The sequence below is a fragment of the Entelurus aequoreus genome, linkage group LG13 (assembly GCF_033978785.1).
Source record: "Entelurus aequoreus isolate RoL-2023_Sb linkage group LG13, RoL_Eaeq_v1.1, whole genome shotgun sequence".
In the NCBI taxonomy this organism is placed as follows: domain Eukaryota; kingdom Metazoa; phylum Chordata; class Actinopteri; order Syngnathiformes; family Syngnathidae; genus Entelurus; species Entelurus aequoreus.
In genome coordinates, this window is record NC_084743.1 from 60,496,003 (window position 1) to 60,518,254 (window position 22,252).

The 22,252-nt window shown below is 36.3% G+C and overlaps 2 protein-coding genes across 2 annotated transcripts in view; one reads left to right on the forward strand and one right to left on the reverse strand.

The window, feature by feature from the left end:
* Positions 1–13,069, forward strand: part of unc119a (unc-119 homolog a (C. elegans)) — a 38,292-nt gene extending 25,223 nt beyond the window's left edge. Inside the window, exons 3-5 of the mRNA XM_062068099.1 lie at positions 4,678–4,771; positions 8,312–8,484; positions 12,220–13,069. Of these exons, the coding sequence (XP_061924083.1) occupies positions 4,678–4,771; positions 8,312–8,484; positions 12,220–12,332 (380 nt within the window). The 3' untranslated portion in view covers positions 12,333–13,069. The remainder of the gene's footprint in view (positions 1–4,677; positions 4,772–8,311; positions 8,485–12,219) is intronic.
* Positions 13,070–19,563: 6,494 nt separating this feature from the next.
* The window catches only part of foxn1 (forkhead box N1), a gene marked incomplete at its 5' end in the record, with an annotated part of 30,017 nt that continues 27,328 nt past the window's right edge, over positions 19,564–22,252 (reverse strand). The window contains one exon of the mRNA XM_062067217.1: positions 19,564–19,861. Within this exon, the coding sequence (XP_061923201.1) occupies positions 19,737–19,861 (125 nt within the window). The remainder of the gene's footprint in view (positions 19,862–22,252) is intronic.

Genomic DNA, 22,252 nt, shown 5'->3' on the forward strand with positions numbered 1-22,252 from the left:
TGACTTTTTAGCCACAATGTCAATGAAAAACTACTTCTTAGGCACGATGTCAATAAAAAACTACTTTTTAGCCTGAATGTCAATGAAAATTGACTTTTTAGCCTGAATGACAATGAAAAACTACATTTTAGCCAGAATGTCAATGAAAAACTACTTTTTAGCCTGAATGTCAATGAAAATTGACTTTTTAGCCTGAATGACAATGAAAAACTGCATTTTAGCCAGAACTTCAATGAAAAACTACATTTTAGACACAATGTCAATGAAAAGGGACTTTTTTAGCCAGAATGACAATGAAAAAATAAGTTTTAGCCACAATGTCAAATGCAAAACGACTTTTGAGTCAGTATGTCAGTGAAAAATTACTTTTGAGTCAGAATGTCAATGAAAAACTACTTTTTAGCCAACATGTCAATGAAAAACTACTTTTTGGTCAGAATGTCAATGAAAAATGACTTTTTAGCCACAATGTCAATGAAAAACTACTTCTTAGGCAGGATGTTAATGAAAAACTACTTTTTAGACTGAATGTCATTGAAAATTTACTTTTTAGCCTGAATGACAATGAAAAACTACATTTTAGCCAGAACGTCAATGAAAAACTACATTTTAGACACAATGTCAATGAAAAGCGACTTTTTTAGCCAGAATGACAATGAAAAAATAAGTTTTAGCCACAATGTCAAATGCAAATCGACTTTTGAGTCAGTATGTCAATGAAAAACTACTTTTGAGTCAGTATGTCAGTGAAAAACTACTTTTGAGTCAGTATGTCAGTGAAAAATTACTTTTTAGTCAGAATGTCAATGAAAAATTACTTTTTAGCCAACATGTCAATGAAAAACTACTTTTTGGTCAGAATGTCAATGAAAAATGACTTTTTAGCCACAATGTCAATGAAAAGCTACTTCTTAGGCAGTATGTTAACGAAAAACTACTTTTTAGCCTGAATGTCATTGAAAATTGACTTTTTAGCCTGAATGACGATGAAAAACTACATTTTAGCCAGAACGTCAATGAAAAACTACATTTTAGACACAATGTCAATGAAAAGCGACTTTTTTAGCCAGAATGACAATGAAAAAATAAGTTTTAGCCACAATGTCAAATGCAAATCGACTTTTGAGTCAGTATGTCAATGAAAAACTACTTTTGAGTCAGTATGTCAGTGAAAAAATACTTTTTAGTCAGAATGTCAATGAAAAATTACTTTTTAGCCAACATGTCAATGAAAAACTACTTTTTGGTCAGAATGTCAATGAAAAATGACTTTTTAGCAACAATGTCAATGAAAAACTACTTTTGAGTCAGTATGTCAATGAAAAACTACTTTTGAGTCAGTATGTCAGTGAAAAATTACTTTTGAGTCAGAATGTCAATGAAAAACTACTTTTTAGCCAACATGTCAATGAAAAACTACTTTTTGGTCAGAATGTCAATGAAAAATGACTTTTTAGCCACAATGTCAATGAAAAACTACTTCTTAGGCACGATGTCAATGAAAAACTACTTTTTAGCCTGAATGTCAATGAAAATTGACTTTTTAGCCTGAATGACAATGAAAAACTACTTTTTAGCCAGAACGTCAATGAAAAACTACATTTTAGACACAATGTCAATGAAAAGGGACTTTTTAGCCAGAATGACAATGAAAAAATAAGTTTTAGCCACAATGTCAAATGCAAAACGACTTTTGAGTCAGTATGTCAGTGAAAAATTACTTTTGAGTCAGAATGTCAATGAAAAACTACTTTTTAGCCATCATGTCAATGAAAAACTACTTTTTGGTCAGAATGTCAATGAAAAATGACTTTTTAGCCACAATGTCAATGAAAAACAACTTTTTAGGCACGATGTCAATGAAAAACTACTTTTTAGCCTGAATGTCAATGAAAATTTACTTTTTAGCCTGAACGACAATGAAAAACTACATTTTAGACACAATGTCAATGAAAAGCGACTTTTTTAGCCAGAATGACAATGAAAAAATAAGTTTTAGCCACAATGTCAAATGCAAAACGACTTTTTGGTCACCATGTCAATGAAAAACTACTTTTGAGTCAGTATGTCAGTGAAAAATTACTTTTGAGTCAGTATGTCAGTGAAAAAATACTTTTTAGCCAACATGTCAATGAAAAACTAGTTTTTGGTCAGAATGTCAATGAAAAACTACTTCTTAGGCACGATGTCAATGAAAAACGACTTTTTAGCCTGAATGTCAATGAAAATTGACTTTTTAGCCTGAATGACAATGAAAAACTACATTTTAGCCAGAACGTCAATGAAAAACTACATTTTAGACACAATGTCAATGAAAAGCGACCTTTTTAGCCAGAATGACAATGAAAAAATAAGTTTTAGCCACAATGTCAAATGCAAAACGACTTTTGAGTCAGTATGTCAGTGAAAAATTACTTTTGAGTCAGTATGTCAGTGAAAACTTACTTTTTATTCAGAATGTCAATGGAAAACTACTTTATAGCCAACATGTCAATGAAAAACTACTTTTTGGTCAGAATGTCAATGAAAAATGACTTTTTAGCCACAATGTCAATGAAAAACTACTTTTTAGGCACGATGTCAATGAAAAACTACTTTTTAGCCTGAATGTCAATGAAAATTGACTTTTTAGCCTGAATGACAATGAAAAACTACATTTTAGCCAGAATGTCAATGAAAAACTACTTTTTAGCCAGAATGTCAATGAAAAACTCATTTTTAGCCAGAATGTCAATGGAAAACTACGTTTTTGAACACTATGTTAATGGAAAAACTACTTTTAGCCACCATATCAATATAAAACTACTTTTTAGGCACAATGTCAATGAAAAAATACTTTTTAGTCAGAATGACAACGATAAAATAAGTTTCAGCCACAATGTCAAATGCAAAATGACTTTTTAGGCACAATGTCAATGAAAAACTACTTTTTAGCCACCATTTTTTTAGCCAGAATGTCAATGAAAAACTACATTTTAGACACAATGTCAATGAAAAACAACTTTTTAGCCACCAAGTCAAGGAAAAATTACTTTTTAGCCAGAATGTCAATGAAAAACAACATTTTAGACGCAATGTCAATGAAAAACAACTTTTTAGGCACAATGCCAATGAAAAAATACGTTTTAGCTACAACGTCAATGCAAAGCGACTTTTTAGCCACAATGTCCATGCAAAACGACTTTTTAGCCACCATGTCAAGGAAAAACTACTTTTTAGCCAGAATGTCAATGAAAAACTACATTTTAGACACAATGTCAATGAAAAACTACTTTTTAGGCACAATGTTAATGAAAAACTACTTTTTAGCCAGAATGACAATGAAAAAAATATGTTTTAGCCACAACGTCAATGCAAAACGACTTTTTAGGCACAATGTCAACGAAAAACTATTAGTTCGCCACCATGTCAATGAAAAACTACTTTTTCGCCAGAATGTCAATGAAAAACTACTTTTTAGCCACAAAGTCAATGCAAAACAACTTTTTAGGCACAATGTTAATAAATAAAACTACTTTTTAGCCAGAATGACAATGAAAAAATACGTTTTAGCCACAACGTCAATGCAAAACGACTTTTTAGGCACAATGTCAATGAAAAACTACAAGTTCGCCACCATGTCAATGATAAACTACTTTTTAGCCAGAATGTCAATGCAAAACTACTTTTTAGCCACAAAGTCAATGCAAAACTACTTTTTAGGCACGATGTCAATGAAAAACGACAATAAACAGCATTGGTAACTGCAGTCAAACTCCAACTGTTAGTACTACTGTATTCAAAAACTGCACTTTGATAAACTCACGGACCGGCGCAAGCTAAAATGCTAACATGAAAACAAAAGCCATTAATGTCGTTCCCTACTGAGAGAGGACATACCCCAATCTAAACTTATATAAGCAGATTACTGTCTAAACAACTAAGCTATCCAATTGTGCACATTGGACCTACAAGCTGTGCTCTCTAAGGACAGAGTGATCGTTCTGGACTAGATCGAGGCCTTTTTATGGCGCGTTCAAGGACTAAGTAAGACGCCTGCCAGAAATAATAAATCATAATAGATTTGTTACGCACTTTTCATTTAAATATACCTTAAAGTGCTACAGTACAGACCAATATTCAAAACAATACAAGTTTAGCCATTAACAAAGATAAAATACTAAGACTGAAATACTATCAAAACATGCAAAATAGTGACTTTTCTAACAATGTGTCGATTTTAGTTATTTTGAAAAATAACTTGGTCAAAAGATTTCAGTGAGTGTTCAATCATTTTTGAGCACATTCAACAATGATAACCGTGATACTAAATGTTCAAATCCTTACATCCCTAGCTTGCATCGTTCAACTTACTGCGTCATGAATTTACTTCATGAATTACTGTGGCCAGTAGCTGTTGCCCAAAAACAAAACATCTCCACTGTACTTCAACTTAAAGACAGCATAAGTCTTTACCAGACAGTTAATAATAAATCGGTTAGTGTTTTTCATACTTTGACTGATTCCACTCGATCAAGCCTTTTCCAACATTCCAGACTACAAAACCATACAAGCATGTGGGATTAGATGAAGACTGATTTAAGAGCTGTGTCCCAATACTTGATTTTTTTCTTCATGTTTAAAATTCTAAAATATTTTAGTCACAAATATGTCTTTTGTTTGCTTTTTGTTTTCCAGCGGGAGGAAGAAAGCACTGCGACCCCAACGCCGGGCGCTTCGTGCGATACCAGTTCACCCCGGCCTTCCTGCAGTTGCGGCAGGTCGGAGCCACGTAAGTCGGCGCTCCATCCTTGCGAGGCACGATGGGAATAAGGAAAAAATAAGAAACATGTCAGAAGAAAAAAAAAATGTGTGCGCTCAGTCAGTCCTGCTGCTCCACAGAAGACTCAGACAGGATGTAGGAGGTTGTGTGGGCTGACAAGTGAGAACATACAGAACAGGCAAGCTGTCAATGTTGGTCAATGCTAAACCACTTTTTAGCCACCATGTCAATGAAAAAAACACTCTTTAGCCACCATGTCAATGAAAAAACCCTTTTTAGCCACCATGTCAATGAAAAAACACTTTTTAGCCACCATGTCAATGAAAAACTACTGTTTAGCCAGTATGTCAATGAACAACTACTGTTTAGCCAGTATGTCAATTAAAAACGAGTTTTTGGCCACAATGTCAATGAAAAACTACTTTTTAGTCAGTACGTCAATGAAAATGTTCTTTTTAGTCAGAATGTCAATGAAAAACTACTTTTTAGGCACGATGGGAATTAAAAACGAGTTTTTGCCAACAATGTCAATGAAAAACTACTTTTTAGTCAGTATGTCAATGAAAAACTACCTTTTAGGAACAATGTCAATTAAAAACTAGTTTTTAGCCACAATGTCAATGAAAAACTACTGTTTAGGCACAATGTCAATTAAAAACGAGTTTTTGGCCACAATGTCAATGAAAAAGGACTTTTTAGCCACTATGTCAATGAAAAACTAATTTTTAGTCAGAATGTCAATGAAAAAGGACTTTTTAGTCAGTATGTCAATGAAAAAGGACTTTTTAGTCAGTATGTCAATGAAAAACTACCTTTTAGGAACAATGTCAATTAAAAACTAGTTTTTAGCCACAATGTCAATGAAAAACTACTGTTTAGGCACAATGTCAATTAAAAACGAGTTTTTGGCCACAATGTCAATGAAAAAGGACTTTTTAGCCACTATGTCAATGAAAAACTAATTTTTAGTCAGAATGTCAATGAAAAAGGACTTTTTAGCCACAATGTCAATGAAAAACTACTTTTTAGCCACAATGTCAATGAAAAACTACTTTTTAGCCACAATGTCAATGAAAAACACATTTTTAGCCACAATGTCAATTGAAAACTACTTTTTAGCAAGAATGTCAATGGAAAACTACTTTTTTAGGCACTATGTTAAAGAAAAAACTACTTTTTAGCCACCATATGAATGAAAAAAACACTTTTTAGTTATGTCAATGAAAAACTACTTTTAGCCAGTATGTCAATGAAATACTACTTTTAGCCAGTATGTCAAATAAAAATGACTTTTTGGCCACCATGTCAATGAAAAACTACTTTTTAGTCAGTATGTCAATGAAAAATTACTTTTTGGTCAGAATGTCAATGAAAAACTACTTTTTAGCCACGATGTCAATGAAAAACTACTTTTTAGGCACGATGTCAATAAAAAACTACTTTTTAGGCACAAAATCAATGAAAAAGTACTTTTTAGCCAGAATGTCAATGAAAAACTAATGTTTAGCCACAATGTCAATGAAAAACTACTGTTTAGGCACGATGTCAATGAAAAACTACTTTTTAGCCAGTATGTCAATTAAAAATGACTTTTTGGCCACCATGTCAATGAAAAACTACTTTTTAGTCAGTATGTCAATGAAAAATTACTTTTTTGTCAGAATGTCAATGAAAAACTACTTTTTAGCCACGATGTCAATGAAAAACTACTTTTTAGCCACCATGTCAATGAAAAACTACTTTTTAGGCACAAAATCAATGAAAAAGTACTTTTTAGCCAATGAAAAACTAATGTTTAGCCACAATGTCAATGAAAAACTACTGTTTAGACACAATGTCAATTAAAAACGAGTTTTTGGCCACAATGTCAATGAAAAACTAATTTTTAGCCAGAATGTCAATGGAAAATTACTTTTTTAGGCACTATGTTAAAGGAAAAACTACTTTTAGCCACCATATGAATGAAAAAACACTTTTAGTCACAATGTCAATGAAAAACTACTTTTTAGCCAGTAAGTCAATTAAAAATGACTTTTTGGCCACCATGTCAATGAAAAACTACTTTTTAGTCAGTATGTCAATGAAAAACTACTTTTTAGCCACCATGTCAATGAAAAACTACTTTTTGGTCAGAATGTCAATGAAAAACTACTTTTTAGCCACCATGTCAATGAAAAACTACTTTTTGGTCAGAATGTCAATGAAAAACTACTTTTTAGCCATAATATCAATGAAAAACTACTTTTTAGGCACGATGTCAATGAAAAACTACTTTTAAGGCACAAAATCAATGAAAAAGTACTTTTTAGTCTCAATGTCAATGAAAAACGACTTTTTAGCCACAATGTCAAAGAAAAACTACTTTTTAGCCACAATATCAGGTAATGCGAGCCAATATCAAGATGCTCCAACATGGTTGATCTTAAACAAAATTGACTAAATAAGGGCTGTCCTTGGCTTCTATTTACTCGCAATAAACTGTGGTGACACGCCTAAAAGCTAAGTACAATTAATTAAGCACAATCTAACCACACCAAAGTTTTAGGAAAACTTTTGGTCTTTACATAGATAATACAACTAGGTCAGACACGTATCTATTAAATGTAGGCGATACTGCAACTGTTTGTATCAATTTGATTACCAAGTCACAAAAGTGCCCATTCATTGTGTTAAGTTCATTTTTACCGGCAGTGTTATAATTTGACTCAGGGGTGTCCAAACTTTTTTTTACTGAGGAAAAAATGGAAGAATGCGGAGGTCATTTTGGCATTTTTCATTTTCAAAACCAATACAAAATTGTAACATTCAATTTTGGTGAATGTTACAGATCCTAAAGACGCTACAGACTATTTCTAGTCTTGCACCCATGCTTGTCGATAGTGCCTTTTAAGGATGGTCAAGTCTGGGGATCAACAACATTAAAGATTTATACACTTTTGCCTTCTTCCAGCAACTTTGTGATACATTTTCACCCCCCAATCAGCACTTTTTTAGATATCTACACATCCGCAGTTATGTTCGTAATACTTTTTCCAGGTCTCCAAACTCACCGACTCACAAAGTTTTAGATGCTTTTTTGACACCACTTCCGACTTTAAAAGGACCAATTACACGTATTTACAATCCAATTTTTCATTTATGCCCTGAATCTCTGAATTCCAGTGGCGGGACGTGCGTTTCTCACCTAGGCCTTCGGTGATGTCCTACTTAGTCCGACTTCACCTCTCAAAATACCGTAAATTATGTCACCATATGGACACGGAAATACTATACAGAAACACACTTGCACAATACTGGGTATTGAATCCCCTCAACAGTGTACCAAAGAGTCTATTTTTCGGCGCGTTTAACATTCAATAAACCCGCATCAGCAATTAAAACATATCTTACGTGGTACTGTCAAACGCTACATAATTTTCGGCCATATTGCCTTGGTGCACCCCGCCCAAAGCTGGGATAGGCTCCAGCCCAGGGTAAGCGGTACAAAATGCAATGTATTCAGCAGGCTATGGCATGATTGAAAGCTGCCACGTGTGTGTGTGTGTGCAGGGTGGAGTTCACAGTGGGCGACACGCCCATCAACAACTTCCGTATGATCGAGAGGCACTACTTCCGGGACCAGCTGCTCAAGAGCTTCGACTTCGAGTTCGGCTTCTGCATGCCCAGCAGCAAGAACACATGCGAGCACATCTACGAGTTCCCCGCGCTGTCGGAGGACATCAGTAAGCACACTCGCACACGTCAGTATCAACTAGAGATCGACCGATTATCCACCGGACCCATATTTGCCATTTGAACTTATACCTGTATCGGCCTTTTTTCTACATAAGCAGATACAAAATATACACGTGATACGGGTATTTAGTAGTTTTCTCTCCTTCTTGCAGTGCGTCTCCTCTCCGTAACTGTCAAAACGTCCACATTTTGCCAGGAAATCCAGTTTTTGTCCTTCTTTCCTGGCGTCTTCCCGATCTTGTTTTGTTTGTTTTTCGCTACTGTAGCGTTTGACAAGCTGTTGCGGAGCGTGGGTTCATAAAATGATGTGTGAACCACATAAAATGATGTGGCAGGCCACATAAATGATGTGGCAGGCCACATAAATGATGTGGCAGACCACATAAAATGATGTGGCAGGCCACATACAATGACGTGGCGAATGATATAAAATGACAGACATAAATATGTAGGAGACCACATAAATGACGACATAAATGATGTGGCAGATGACATAAATGATGTGGCAGGCCACATAAATGATGTGGCAGGTCAAATAAAATAACGTGGCGAATGATATAAAATGACAGACATAAATATGTTGGAGACCACATAATTGATGTGGCAGACAACATAAATGATGTGGCAGATGACATAAATGATGTGGCAGACGACATAAATGATGTGGCAGATGACATAAATGATGTGGCAGACCACATAAATGATGTGGCAGATGACATAAATGATGTGGCAGACCACATAAAATGATGTGGCAGACCACGTAAAATGATGTGGCAGGACACATAAATGAGGTTGCAGGACACATAAAATGATGTGGCAAGCCACGTAAATGATGGGGCACGCCATGTAAAATGATGTGGCGGGCCACGTAAAATGATGTGGCAGGCCACATAAATGAGGTTGCAGGACACATGAAATGATGTGGCAGACCACGTAAAATGATGTGGCAGACCACATAAAATGATGTGGTAGACCACATAAAATGATGTTGCAGGCCACATAAATGATGTGGCAGACCACTTAAACGATGTGGCAGGACACATAAATGAGGTTGCAGGACACATAAAATGATGTGGCAGGCCACGTAAATGATGGGGTACGCCATGTAAAATTATGTGGCGGGCCACATAAAATTATGTGGCAGGCCACATAAATGAGGTTGCAGGACACATGAAATGATGTTGCAGGCCACATAAATGATGTGGCAGACCACTTAAACGATGTGGCAGGACACATAAATGAGGTTGCAGGACACATGAAATGATGTGGCAGGCCACCTAAATGATGTGGCAGACTACTTAAATGATGTGGCAGGACACATGAAATGATGTGGCAGACCACATAAAATGATGTGGCAGGCCACATAAAATGAGGTGGCAGACCACATCAATGATGTGGCAGAGGATATAAATTATGTGGCCGGCCACGTACATGATGTGGCAGGCCACATAAAAGTATGTGGCAGGCAACATACAATGACGTGGCGAATGATATAAAATGACAGACATAAATATGTAGGAGACCACATAAATGATGTGGCGGACGACATAAATGATGTGGCAGACGACATAAATGATGTGGCACGCCATGTAAAATGATGTGGCGGGCCACATAAAATGAGGTGGCGGGCCACATAAAATGATTTGGCAGGCCACATAAAATGATGTGGCAGGCCACGTAAAATGATGTGGCAGGCCACATAAAATGATGTGGCAGGCCACATATATGAGGTGGCAGGCCACATAAAATGATGTGGCAGACTACATAAAATGATGTGGCTGACCACATAAAATGATGTAGCAGACCACGTAAAATGATGTGGCAGACCACATAAAATGATGTGGCAGACCACGTAAAATGATGTGGCAGACCACGTAAAATGATGTGGCAGACCACGTAAAATGATGTGGCAGACCACATAAATGAGGTTGCAGACCACATAAATGAGGTGACAGAACACATAGATGAGGTGACAGACCACATAAAATGAGGTGACAGACCACATAAAATGATGTGGCCACGTAAATGATCTGGCTGGCCACATAAAATGATGTGGAAGGCCACATAAAATGATGTGGCAGGCCACATAAAATGATGTGGCAGACCACATAAAATGATGTGGCAGGCCACATAAAATGATGTGGCAGGCCACATATATGAGGTGGCAGGCCACATAAAATGATGTGGCAGGCCACATAAAATGACCTCGCAGACCACATAAATGAGGTAGCAGGCCAAATAAAATGAGGTGACAGATCACATAAATGATGTGGCAGACCACATCAATGATGTGGCAGACCATATAAATGATGTGGCCGGCTACATACATGATGTGGCAGGCCACATAAAAGTATGTGGCAGGCCACATACAATGACGTGGCGAGTGATATAAAATGACAGACATAAATATGTAGGAGACGACATAAATGATGAGGCAGACGACATAAATGATGTGGCAGACGACATAAATGATGTGGCACGCCATGTAAAATGATGTGGCGGGCCACATAAAATGATGTGGCGGGCCACATAAAATGATGTGGCGGGCCACATAAAATGATTTGGCAGGCCACATAAAATGATGTGGCAGGCCACGTAAAATGAAGTGGCAGGCCACGTAAAATGATGTGGCAGGCCACATATATGAGGTGGCAGGCCACATAAAATGATGTGGCAGGCCACATAAAATGATCTGGCAGGCCACATAAATGATGTGGCAGGTCACATAAATAACGTGGCAGGTCACATAAATGATGTGGTCGGCCACGTAAATGATCAGGCCGGCCACATAAAATGGGGTGACAGGCCACATAAATGAGGTTGCAGGACACATAAAATGATGTTGCAGGCCACGTAAATGATGTGGCAGACTACTTAAATGGCGTGGCAGGACACATAAATGAAGTGGTAGGCCACATAAATTATGTGGCAGACCACTTAAATGATGTGGCAGACTACTTAAATGGCGTGGCAGGACACATAAATGATGTGGCAGACCACTCAAATGAAGTGGCAGGACACATGAAATGATGTGGCAGACCACATAAAATGATGTGGCAGACCACATAAAAGTATGTGGCAGACCACATAAATGAGGTAGCAGGCCAAATAAAATGAGGTGACAGATCACATAAATGATGTGGCAGGCCACATAAATGAGGTTGCAGGCCACATAAAATGATGTAGTGAACCACATAAATGAGGTTGCAGGCCACATAAAATGTAGCGAACCACATAATATGGCGGACCACATAAATGATGCGGTGCACCACATTAAAAAGAGCTGTGGACCATATAAAATGATGTGGCGGGCCAAATTTGGCCCCCATGCCTTGCGTTTGACACATGTGAGCTCCATAAAGGAGAGCAGAATTGTTTTTATTTCAAAGTTCACAATATTTTAGGACGCCTCAGGAGGAAAAGTTCCAACGTATTAAATCCATAAACCGCTATAAAACTGTACAGAACTGAGTTGTAATTGTGACGTAGAGAAATGGCTTCTTTTTTTTTTACCAATTTTCCCAGAAGATTTCCAATATTTTGAAATGCAAACGTTGATGCTCCTCTTATGTTTAAATTACGTTTACAGCAAATGTCCACTCACAATTGGTAATACCGTAATCGGTGTCAGCCCTGAAAAAAACTACAGCGGTCGATCTCTAGTATCAACACTCAAAACATCACAGAGTAAAAATGTCAATATTTTGTGTTCTCCCCAAAAGTGCGTGAGATGATTCTCTATCCGTATGAGACTCAGTCTGACAGCTTCTACTTTGTGGACAACAAGCTGGTGATGCACAACAAGGCAGACTATTCCTACAGCGGGGGGCCGTAGGACCACCATCACCCCGACCCCTCCCTCTGCCCGAGTTAGACACAACCGCTACAACTTCAGGACCACGAATAGAAGAAGGGATCCGTGGCGTCCATCCGTCCCGTGTTGGTCAACACACGCAGCGTCCATCCAGTACATATCAGCGGGCTCCACTCCTTCATTAGATTTGCATTGTGTTTCGATAATAGTTCACACTTGTCTGTACGGAGTGGAATATTTCTATAGTTTGTACTACTGATCGCACACTCGCGAATGACTCAGAGGGGCAGTCGAAGCGTCAAACGTGTCAATGTGCGTGAGTCGTGTGGATTTCTTTCTTTCTTTTCAGGTTCATAGCACTTCTGTGTCCAGAGTATTTTTCAAGACGAGTAGCCATTTTTAAGTGTCAGGCAGCATACACACTGTATCAGTTTTGATATTCGATAATACGTGCATTGTAGTACTGAAGTATGCCGTTGCATTTAAAATGATTCAACCCCCATTGTTATTTGCAACAACCTCGCAGTAGTTTGCATTAAACAAACAAAACAAGAGCTACTGAGGTAGCTAACCTAGCTGAAGATGATTATAAATACAGCTTGTATATTGGGAAAATAAATGTCACTTACAATGGGGGCTTGGTTGATTCTAAGTGTAACTACTGTGTACATTTTAATGATGCTAAATGTAAGTAATTTATGTCAACACATTTTGAAATTCCATCAGTGCAATAAATATGGAACTTTTTTTTCCGAAAATTTGCTTTTTTTTAATTCAATCAATCAATGTTCACTTATATAGCCCTAAAAGCACAAGCCACAACAAAATCCTCGGCTCAGATCCCACATTAGGGCAAGAAAAAAACTCAGCCCGATGGGATAACAATGAGAAACCTTGAAGGGGACCGCAGATGCTGGGACAGGTCAGCAGCGCAGAGACGTCCCCAACTGATGCACAGATGAGTGGTCCACCCTGGGTCCCCGACTTTGGACAGCTAGCCCCCCTCCGCGAAGGAGAGGGGGACAGAGCAGAAAATAAACAGCAGATCAACTGGTCTAAAAGGGGGGTCTATTTAAAGGCTAGAGTATACAAATGAGTTTTAAGATGGGACTTAAATGCTTCTACTGAGGTAGCATCTCTAACTGTTACCGGGAGGGCATTCCAGAGTACTGGAGCCCCAATAGAAAACGCTCTATAGCCCGCAGACTTTTTTTGGGCTCTGGGAATCACTAATAAGCCAGTGTTCTTTGAACGCAGATTTCTTGCCGGGACATATGGTACAATACAATCGGCAAGATAGGATGGAGCTAAACCGTGTAGTATTTTATACGTAAGTAGTAAAATCTTAAAGTCACATCCTAAGTGCACAGGAAGCCAGTGTAGGTGAGCCAGTATAGGTGTATATATATATATATGTATATATATATATATACACTACCGTTCAAAAGTTTGGGGTCACCCAAACAATTTTGTGGAATAGCCTTCATTTCTAAGAACAAGAATAGACTGTCGAGTTTCAGATGAAATTTCTCTTTTTCTGGCCATTTTGAGCGTTTAATTGACCCCACAAATGTGACGCTCCAGAAACTCAATCTGCTCAAAAGAAGGTCAGTTTTGTAGCTTCTGTAACGAGCTAAGCTGTTTTCAGATGTGTGAACATGATTGCACAAGGGTTTTCTAATCATCAATTAGCCTTCTGAGCCAATGAGCAAACACATTGTACCATTAGAACACTGGAGTGATAGTTGCTGGAAATGGGCCTCTATACACCTATGTAGATATTGCACCAAAAACCAGATATTTGCAGCTAGAATAGTCATTTACCACATTAGCAATGTATAGAGTGTATTTCTTTAAAGTTAAGACTAGTTTATCTTCATTGAAAAGTAAAGTGCTTTTCCTTCAAAAATAAGGACATTTCAATGTGACCCCAAACTTTTGAACGGTAGTGTATATATATATAGGCACAGTATATAAAGGTATATACAGTATAGGCGTAATATGATCAAACTTTCTTGTTCTTGTCAAAAGTCTAGCAGCCGCATTTTGTACCAACTGTAATCTTTTAATGCTAGACATAGGGAGACCCGAAAATAATACGTTACAGTAATCGAGATGCGACGTAACAAACGCATGAATAATGATCTCAGCGTCGCTAGTGGACAAAATGGAACAAATTTTAGCAATATTACGGAGATGAAAGAAGGCCGTTCTAGTAACACTCTTGATGTGTGACTCAAACGAGAGAGTTGGGTGGAAGATAATACCCAGATTCTTTACCGAGTCACCTTGTGTAATTGTTTGGTTGTCAAATGTTAAGGTGGTATTATTAAATAGGTGTTGGTGTCTAGCAGGACCGATAATCAGCATTTCCGTTTTCTTAGCGTTGAGTTGCAAAAAGTTAGCGGACATCCATTGTTTAATTTCGAAAAGACACGCCTCCAGCTGACAACAATCCGAATCTGAATTAAATTCAGTAGTTGCTGAAAGTATCTCATTTGTATTTGGCCCACTAGACGGCACAAGTTCGATAAGCAAAGTGTGTTCATATCAGATCGAAGTATGCCAGTGGTCTAACTACTGCCATTTTGTCGCCCTCTGGTGGCCAACTATTAATAGTACTTTTCTTTTTTACTCAGCACATCATTTACTTACACAAACCAATTCAAACAACCTACCCTAGTCATGGCGCGGGGGTAAAAAATCAACCAGCACAAAAATTCAACAAACATGGTCACACATAACACAGCCTGCTCATTGAACTTTGTGGAAAGTATAAATGGCGTCCAACCAACATTAAATAAAATATCTAAATTACACCCATTTAAAACCATTACAAATGATGATGGGAAAATTGCAAAACACTCTCTCCACACTTAATAATGTTTGTCGCATTTTAGCTTGATTAAAAAAAACTTGAGGTGTCACGGTAGGAGTTGAATTTTCACTAATAACCAATTATATATATATATATATATATATATATATATATATATATATATATATATATATATATATATATATATATATATATATATATATATATATATATATATATATATATATATATATATATATATATATATATATAATTAGATATATTTTTATATATATAGGAAATTGTCGATTTTTAGATGCATTACAATTTGGACATGGACGATTACAAAATCAATTGGTGAATGTCAATAATCCGTAATAGATCTATTTATTGTAAACAAAATAATGCAGACAGTTCTAAAATGTAGCGTGTCACCTCACCGAGATTATAGGGCACTTATGCTCCAGTTTTGCACACATGTCCATGAATTTAATAAATGTGATGGGAATTTCTCATAACAAATGCACCGTTTATTTAAAGTTGCAAGTGATAAACGCTTATTTACATAAACTAAAGATGCATCAATAATCGATTTTTAATTGAATCGTAGCTCCTGAATCGTGAGGTGCCCAAAGATTTCCACCTCTAATAAATATATATATAGACATAAAAAAATAAAAAATAAAAATAATATGTGTGTGTGTGTATATATATATATATATATATATATATATATATATATATATATATATATATATATATATATATATATATATATATATATATATATATATATATATATATATATATATATATATATATATACTCTCCTTATACAAGACTCTGCTGCCATCGTCTGGTCAAACTAGTTTACTGCATCAAATCAAACTATTTTAAAAAGCAATTTTTATACATTAAAAACAGACTTGAAAACAACTCGCCCATAAACTCCATTTACACACTCAAATAGTAAAAAAAAAAAAAAAAAAACACAACTTTGATGGGGAATTGAAGATAAAATATTAGTATTAAAAATGCATGCATATGGCAAATATATAATAAATGAGTAGAACAGAATCAAATCTGAGTATAAATAATATGAATAAATATTAAAGTATGAAATACTTCAATAAAATGAATAAATATTAAATAAACGAGCGCCCTTAGGTTTTCCTGTGACTGCTCCGTAACTACCTCATGACACCGCTTGGGGTCGCTCGTGTGTTTCTGTCCGTTGTAATGAGAGCAATCTGCGGAGTTATATATACAGTATATATATATATATATATATATATATATATATATATATATATATATATATATATATAGTATTATTATAAAAAATTGTAACCCAGTTCAGTCTCTTCTACAACTACATGTTCATAAATAACTTAAACATTTTTTTAGGGGAAAATATTGCTTATTTTGTGTTTTTGCCATAAAAACAGGGTTTTGACAAAAAGTGCATAAAACATAAAACATCTTTATATAAACAGATAGACCTGAAGTTGATCTAGAGATTTAAGCATTATTTTTTAAAATATATTTTATGTCTGGGTAGGGTTGAAAAATTCAGGGAATATTCAGAGTTGGAAACTTTCCATGGGAGTTAACGGGAATATATGGGAATTAACAGGAATTAACAGGAATTAATGGGAAATTAATGGGAATAAACATTGAATGCAACATGCTAGATCTTGCAGCATGATTATTAGCTAAAACAACTTGATTTAATGCAAATTCAGTAGAATTTCAACCCTGGACTGTGCATTCCTCCATCACATGCCCAGATAATTCCCAGCATGCTACACTATAGCAGGGCTACTGAGGCCACACTAGTATTTGAGCCCAAGGACTTCATCCAGTCAGGAAATTTGATGATATTACTGGGGTAAATATATTTGATCTATGGTATTTAATTGTAATAGAGGTGTAATTGCTTGTTACTGTATGACTGTAGACTACTCCAGCAGACTTGCACTCAAGCTAGCTAGCTGTTCCTGTACTTGTTCAATGATTTTGGGGCCAATATCTCTAGCTAGCTAGGTTTATGTACCACCACAGTCTCATAATGAACCGAAAATATTTCTCTGTTAGCCGTGATGCTAATTTTCTATATGTTAAATCCCATTCATTAATGCTAACAACATTAGCGATCCGAATTGACCTTTTTTGTGATCTGTAAATTTCAACTAGCAAATACTAAATCAAAACGTGTAGTTTCCTTTCCTCTGCCTTCTGTTCTGCTAGCCATTCTGTTGTCATACAAGAATGTAGCTTATAGTTTGATTTAGCATGCTGATTGAGTGTTCATGTATTCATCTAGCCCAGGGGTCGGCAACCCAAAATGTTGAAAGAGCCATATTGGACCAAAAATACAAAAACAAATCTGTCTGGAGCCACAAAAATTAAAAGCCATATTACATACAGATAGTGTGTCATGAGTTATGAATTGAATTAAGATGACTTAAAGGAAACTAAATTACCTCAAATATAGCTACAAATTAGGCATAATGCTGCAATATGTACATATAGCTAGCCTAAATAGCATGTTAGCATCGATTAGCTTGCAGTCATGCAGTGACCAAATATGTCTGATTAGCACTCCACACAAGTCAATAACATCAACAAAACTCACCTTTGTGCATTCATGCACAACGTTAAAAGTTTGGTGGACAAAATGAGATAGAAAAAGAAGTGGCATAAAACACGTCCTAGAAAGTCGGAGAAAGTTATATTTGTAAACAAACTACGGTGAGTTCAAGGACCGCCAAAATTAGTAGGACAAAACGGCGCTCGCCAAATACTCAAATCAGTGAAGCATGTTTAATATAAACAGTGTGCTTTATAACAATTAGGGAGGTTTGCGTCATGTTTGTCCTCCTACGGAAACCATATTAAAACAAAAACTTGTTTTTTTTCCCTCATCTTTTTCCATTTTTCATACATTTTTAAAAAAGCTCCAGAGAGCCACTAGAGCGGCGCTAATGAGAGCCGCGGGTTGCCGACCCCTGATCTAGCCTATTTCTATTCATTTGTCCATCAGTAAAATATTTTTAAAGACTACTCCAATTGTTTAGCTGACTATTTATATCTGTGTGTGGCATTGCATTAGTGTTTTACAAGAATACATAAATACAAACAGAATAATGCCACGTACACCATCTGATGTGTGGAGTCATTTCACCCCAACCAATGTAGGCGGAAAGGCGGTGTACATTTGCAAATACTGTGCAAAGAGCTATGTCAAAAATGCCACAAAGATGCAGCAGCATATAGACAAGTGCCCAATAATATATAATTATCTATAATTCCCATATGTTCCCATGGACGGTGTCCAACTTTGAATAATCAAAAAATGGTCAATATTGCCGAAGTTCCCGACCTTAACTTCCCGTGGTAAATTTCAGGAAAGTTTCCGGAAATTTACCGGAAACTTTCCACCCTTTTGCAACCTTATGTCTGGGACACTTCCAGGTCTCGGGGGGAGTCCTACAGGTTTAAAAAATAATCTATACATTGTACTAGTTTTGAAAATAAAAACTAGGGATGTCCGATAATGGCTTTTTGCCGATATCCGATATTCCGATATTGTCCAACTCTTTAATTACCGATACCGATATCAACCGATATTGATATCAACCGATATATGCAGTCGTGGAATTAACACATTATTATGCCTAATTTGGACAACCAGGTATGGTGAAGATAAGGTACTTTTAAAAAAAATTAGTAAAATAAGATAAATAAATTTAAAACATTTTCTTGAATAAAAAAGAAAGTACAACAATATAAAAACAGTTACATAAAAACTAGTGATGAATGAAAATGAGTAAAATTAACTGTTAAAGGTTAGTACTATTAGTGGACCAGCAGCACGCACAATCATGTGTGCTTACGGACTGTATCCCTTGCAGACTGTATTGATATATATTGATATATAATGTAGGAACCAGAATATTAATAACAGAAAGAAACAACCCTTTTGTGTGAATGAGTGTAAATGGGGGAGGGAGTTTTTTTGGGTTGGTGCACTAATTGTAAGTGTATCTTGTGTTTTTTATGTTGATTTAATTTTAAAAAAAAAAAACAAAAAAAAAACACGATACCGATAATAAAAAAACCGATACCGATAATTTCCGATATTACATTTTAACGCATTCATCGGCCGATATTATCGGACATCTCTAATAAAAACATGTCAAAATGGCCCTTGCATGCTTTGATTTTTCCATGTTTGGACACATCTGAATTAAAAAAATATTTGTGTCTTCTCTCCGCAATATCATGCCAGAGACAAATCGTTATTATAGATCATATTTATGTACGTTTCCCCAAAAGAGCTTGTTTTGGGGATTGAAAATGCATTCACAAAACTGGAACAGATGTTGTTTAAACTGGTGTGAGAAGGATAAGAAGACAAAAGAAGCTCTGTTGTGGTCATGGTGTCTATTGTCCCTCCATCACACGCGGGAGAACAAAGATTTGAGGACTTCACTTTGGCCTCATACTTCTCTGAAGGAGCGTTAGAATACAGCAGCAAATTGTCCGCTCTTCAATAAACTTTAAAAAGGTAAATCCACTCGGAAAAGGACACGGGGGAGGTCTTAGGGCAGTATTGCGTCCACACAGCTGGGATGGACGCAGGACGCCTGCAGGACGGGCGGGAAGGTTGGCATTGTGGGAGCTGCTGACCCCAAGCTGTCTTCTCGCAACTCCTCCCAAAAATTACCTAAAAAACAAAAACAGAGTAGAAACTGCTCAGTGGATTTCAGTGGATGTTACATTTTAGAACTCAACCAAAAAGCTCGAGTATCGTATTTTTTGGACCAAAGAGCACACCAGATTATAAGGCACACTGCAGATGAGAGGGTCTATTTTAAAGGGGTCATATTATTAGACATTTCCACGTAGGGTTGTATGGTATACCGGTACTGGTATAGTATCGCGGCCCTAATGAATCAAAAACGATACTATACTCTGTTTGAAAAGTACAGGTTCCCGGGTGTTAGGTTCAAACACTGATGACATCTATTAAACAAGACAAGAGGTAAAGAATTAAACAGAGACAGAATTCAATTTGGCTCAATTTGAGGAGAGACGCTTGGACATCTGTACCCTTGTACAGTGTCATTATGCTCTGCCAAAATATTGTACGCCTTCCCCTTTATTTGGACTTTCTCTGACCACATGACAACAGCTGCTTCTAAGGGACGAGGTCGTAAACCAGGGGTCACCAACGCGGTGCCCGCGGGCACCAGGTAGCCCGTAAGGACCAGATGAGTAGCCCGCTGGCCTGTTCTAAAAATAGCTCAAATAGCAGCCTCTATTTTTTAAATTTTATTTATTTACTAGCAAGCTGGTCTCGCTTTGCCCGAGAGACAAAACTCAAATAGAATTTGAAAATCCAAGAAAATATTTTAAAGACTTGGTCTTCACTTGTTTAAATAAATTCATTAATTATTTTACTTTGCTTCTTATAACTTTCAGAAAGACAATTTCAGAGAAAAAATACAACCTTAAAAATGATTTTAGGATTTTTAAACACATATACCTTTTTACCTTTTAAATTCCTTCCTCTTCTTTCCTGACAATGTAAATCAATGTTCAAGTTAAAAAAATGTTTTTATTGTAAAGAATAATAAATAAATTTTAATTTAATTCTTCATTTTAGCTTCTGTTTTTTCGACGAAGAATTTTTGTGAAATATTTCTTCAAACTTATTATGATTAAAATTCAAAAAAATTATTCTGGCAAATCTAGAAAATCTGTAGAATCAAATTTAAATCTTATTTCAAAGTCTTTTGAATTTCTTTTAAAAAAATGTTTCTGGAAAATCTAGAAGAAATAATGATTTGTCTAGCTTGGTCCAATTTATTACCGTAATTTCCGGACTATAAGCCGCTACTTTTCCCCCTCGTTCTGGTCCCTGCGGCTTATACAACGGTGCGGCTTATATACGGCCTGTTCTTCTCCGACACCGACGAAGAGGATTTCGGTGGTTTTAGTACGCAGGAGGAAAACGATGACACAATGATTAAAGACTGACTTTTCATATACCGGTAGGCTGGTTATTTTGATAACGTACAGGCGAGCACTTTGTATTACTTTGCACCGTTGTATTATTTGTACTCTGCACGAATGCTGTTCGCCATGTCAAAGATGTGAAAGTTTGATTGAATGATTGAAAGATTTATTGTTAATAAATGGGACGCTTTGCGTTCTCAAACAGTCATCTCTGTCCCGACAATCCCCTCCGTGGTAGCAGGAACCCCTAAATACTACGGTAATTACACATCAAAACCCTGCGGCTTATAGTCGGGTGCGGCTTATATATGGAGCAATCTGTATTTTCCCCTAAATTTTGCTGGTGCGGCTTATAGTCAGGTGCGGCTTATAGTCCGGAAATTACGGTATATATTCTAACAAAGTGTAGATTGGATTTTAACCTATTTAAAACATGTCATCAAAATTCTAAAATCAATCTTAATCAGGAAAAAATTACTAATGATGTTCCATAAATTATTTTTTTATTTTTTCAAAAAGATTCGAATTAGCTAGTTTTTGTCTTCTTTTTCTCGGTTGAATTTTGAATTTTAAAGAGTCAAAATTGAAGATAAACTATGTTTCAAAATTTAATTGTCATTTTTTTCGTGTTTTCTCCTCTTTTAAACCGTTCAATTAAGTGTAAATATCCTTAATTATTAATAATAACATAGAGTTAAAGGTAAATTGAGCAAATTGACTATTTCTGGCAATTTATTTAAGTGTGTATCAAACTGGTATTCCTTCGCATTAATCAGTACCCAAGAAGTAGCTCTTGGTTTCAAAAAGGTTGGTGACCCCTGTCGTAAACAGTTCACAGAAAAGGTTGTAAAAAACAGTTCAAAGAAGAGGTTCGTAAAAGAGTTCAAAGAGATGTTCGTAAAACAGTTCAAAAAGAGGTCGCCTGGAGGGGAGTCTGGTCCTGCTTCCTCTTCATTTTTGCAGTTCTTGGGTCAGACAATATCTTTCTGTTTGATTACAATACATGAAAGAAACAGAACACCTTCATGTTGCTTCCCCCCCTACACAGTGGAGCTTTACGAGCCAAAGACAGCTTTTGCTTCTCACCAGGCACTCA